At 56.3% G+C, this 2,282-nt stretch overlaps 1 protein-coding gene across 1 annotated transcript in view; it reads right to left on the reverse strand.

Annotated features, from left to right (window-relative positions):
- The window catches only part of MYMK (myomaker, myoblast fusion factor), a 9,110-nt gene extending 8,376 nt beyond the window's left edge, over positions 1 to 734 (reverse strand). Inside the window, exon 1 of the mRNA XM_007453076.1 lies at positions 600 to 734. Coding sequence (XP_007453138.1) covers positions 600 to 734 — 135 coding nt within the window. The remainder of the gene's footprint in view (positions 1 to 599) is intronic.
- Positions 735 to 2,282: the final 1,548 nt, after the last annotated feature.

Here is a 2,282-nt window from a genome sequence, read left to right on the forward strand (position 1 = left end):
GGGAAAGAGACCCACAGGGAGCTGGGGGAGGGGGACAGAGAGAGAGAGAGACACAGACAGCCAGACATATAAATAGAAAGAGAAAGAAGGACTCAGAGAGAGACGTAGGCCCCAAGAAGGAGAGACAAGGCGACGTGAGCAGGCCCTCCTGAACTGAGGCCAGCTGCAGAATCCTGGAACCAGATTCCCCCGGCCCTACACGTTCCCTGAGCCCTGCTAGCCCCCTCCTGGGCCTGGATTACCAGGGAGAGTCGGGGCGGGGGCCGCGGGGGAAGAGGGGAGCTGGAGCCAGGAGGAGCCTTGGGTGGTTGGCAAGAAGAGGGGGACCTTGGCGGGGCTTGTCCCTGGCCCACTGTGGGCTTGGTCTCACGCACTCCAATCCCAGAGTGACTTCCTGCCGCAACTGGGGAAACTGAGGTCCAGGAAGGTGAAGGGGGGGCCCACAGCCCTTTCTCCTGGTCTCTGGGCTCTTTCCTCCACCTTCCCATCATCACTTTTCTTCATCACCCAATACAGCAAAGTGGTGGAAAGACAGCCCCTGTCCTCCGTCTCGGGGAGGGGGCCCCGGGTGGGTCCTGTCCCCGGGGCCCCGGACTTACCGCCACAAAAAACATGGTGAAGAGGTAAACCATGGCCTCCATGTGGAACCGCCTCTTGGCAGCAATGCTGACCGTGGGGAGGAAGACCAGGCTGCTGAGCGTGGGCAGGAGCAGTTTGGCCACCAGAGTCCCCATGGGCTGGTGGGGAGAGGTAGGTGCAGGCCTCCTGGGTCTCCAGGGCAGAGAAGCGAAAGTGAGAAGGCTCGCTCCTTGCACCAGGGGCTCCGGTGGCAGCTGCGGTTTAAATGCCCTGGAGAGAGGCAGGGGTGTGCACACACATGTCCGGCAGCACATGCAGAGGGCTCAACAGCTGATGTACCATGTGATCAGCACTTGTCTCTGATTTTTTTTTTTTTTGGACAGGTCAGACTTGTTGATTCAAGGAGACGGTTCTTTTCTCTGAGGCAGCAAATTCAGAGAAGAATCCCCATGAGCACAATCGCCGATGTCCAAGCCACTTTCCATCCTGGCCCCTGGCCCCTCCCCGAGGTGCTCAGGAGTCCAGAATAAGAAAAGAGCAGAGACTCTGCTGCTTGAGTCAGCGTCCATGGGGGCAAGAGGTTAGAGAACCCAAGGGTCAGCAGATTCTAATCGCTAAAAGGACCCTGTAGATAAGTTTCACAGTTTACCAGCCCACAGGCATGTCTGACTCCCCTGCTGTTGCCCCAAACAGGCTTCCTTGGTAACTAAACAAATGAAACTAACATTCTTTTCTGTTTGGTTCAAACGTGAACTACACAGAACGCGACGATCTCTACCAGTGTCCCCAGCGCAAGGGGGATGCTAGCCCTCTCAGCATTCCTTGGCCTTCGGGAAATAACCTTCCAGGCCTGGGGGAACTGGCCAGCAGGGTCCCCCCTACACGGCCCCATTATCCTCTGGCCAAGGAACGATGGGAGTGTGTGAGCTACCCAGGCCAATTCTCTCTCCCTGGAGGGACTGCTTGATTAATTGCTTGACTGATTAATTCTTTTGTTTATTTGTTGCCAGCAAAAGAACAGCTTTTATTCCGTTTTATTTTTCATCATGATATAATGGTGTCGCCTACAACAAAATGCACAGATTTATAATGTACAGTTTGATGAGTTTTGACATGCGCTCTGTGACCACCCCTGCGTCCCTGTGACTCCAGGACAGCCCTCGAGTCCCCAGCAGAGGTAGCCACTGTTCTGGTTTCTGCCACTCACTTGACTTTGCCTGTATAAATGGACTCACGTGGTGTGCACTCTTTCGGGCTGGCTTCTTTCACTGCCCCGGAATGTCCCTGAGATTCACCCACGCTGTGTCCAGTGGCTTGTTCCTGTGGTCGCTGGGTGGCTACGCCGGATTTTGTTCTCCTGGGAATTGGAATCTGGAGTATGGGAACAGCGGGGGCGAGGCCAGGAGGTGCCCATGCATGTCGGCGCCTCAAGGAGAGCCTGCCGGCTTGTCCCATGCCCCCCGGGCCCGCTTGACCCACCTTTCCTTCCATCTGGGAGCTCCCTCACACCTTTCCAGAAGTCTTTGTTTTTTATCGTACGTTGGCTGGGGGCCATTTCTGCTGTTTGCCATGAAAAGTCCCATCCAGTACACGTGGTCACGTCATTCTGCTCAAGCGCCTTCCAAGGCACCCTCAGCCCTCAGCGTGAAGTCCAAGTTCTCCGGGGGATCGTGGGGCCACCCCCGCCCAGCCCTGTCCACCAC

The sequence above is a fragment of the Lipotes vexillifer genome, unplaced genomic scaffold (genome assembly GCF_000442215.2).
Source record: "Lipotes vexillifer unplaced genomic scaffold, Lipotes_vexillifer_v1.1 scaffold149, whole genome shotgun sequence".
NCBI lineage: Eukaryota > Metazoa > Chordata > Mammalia > Artiodactyla > Lipotidae > Lipotes > Lipotes vexillifer.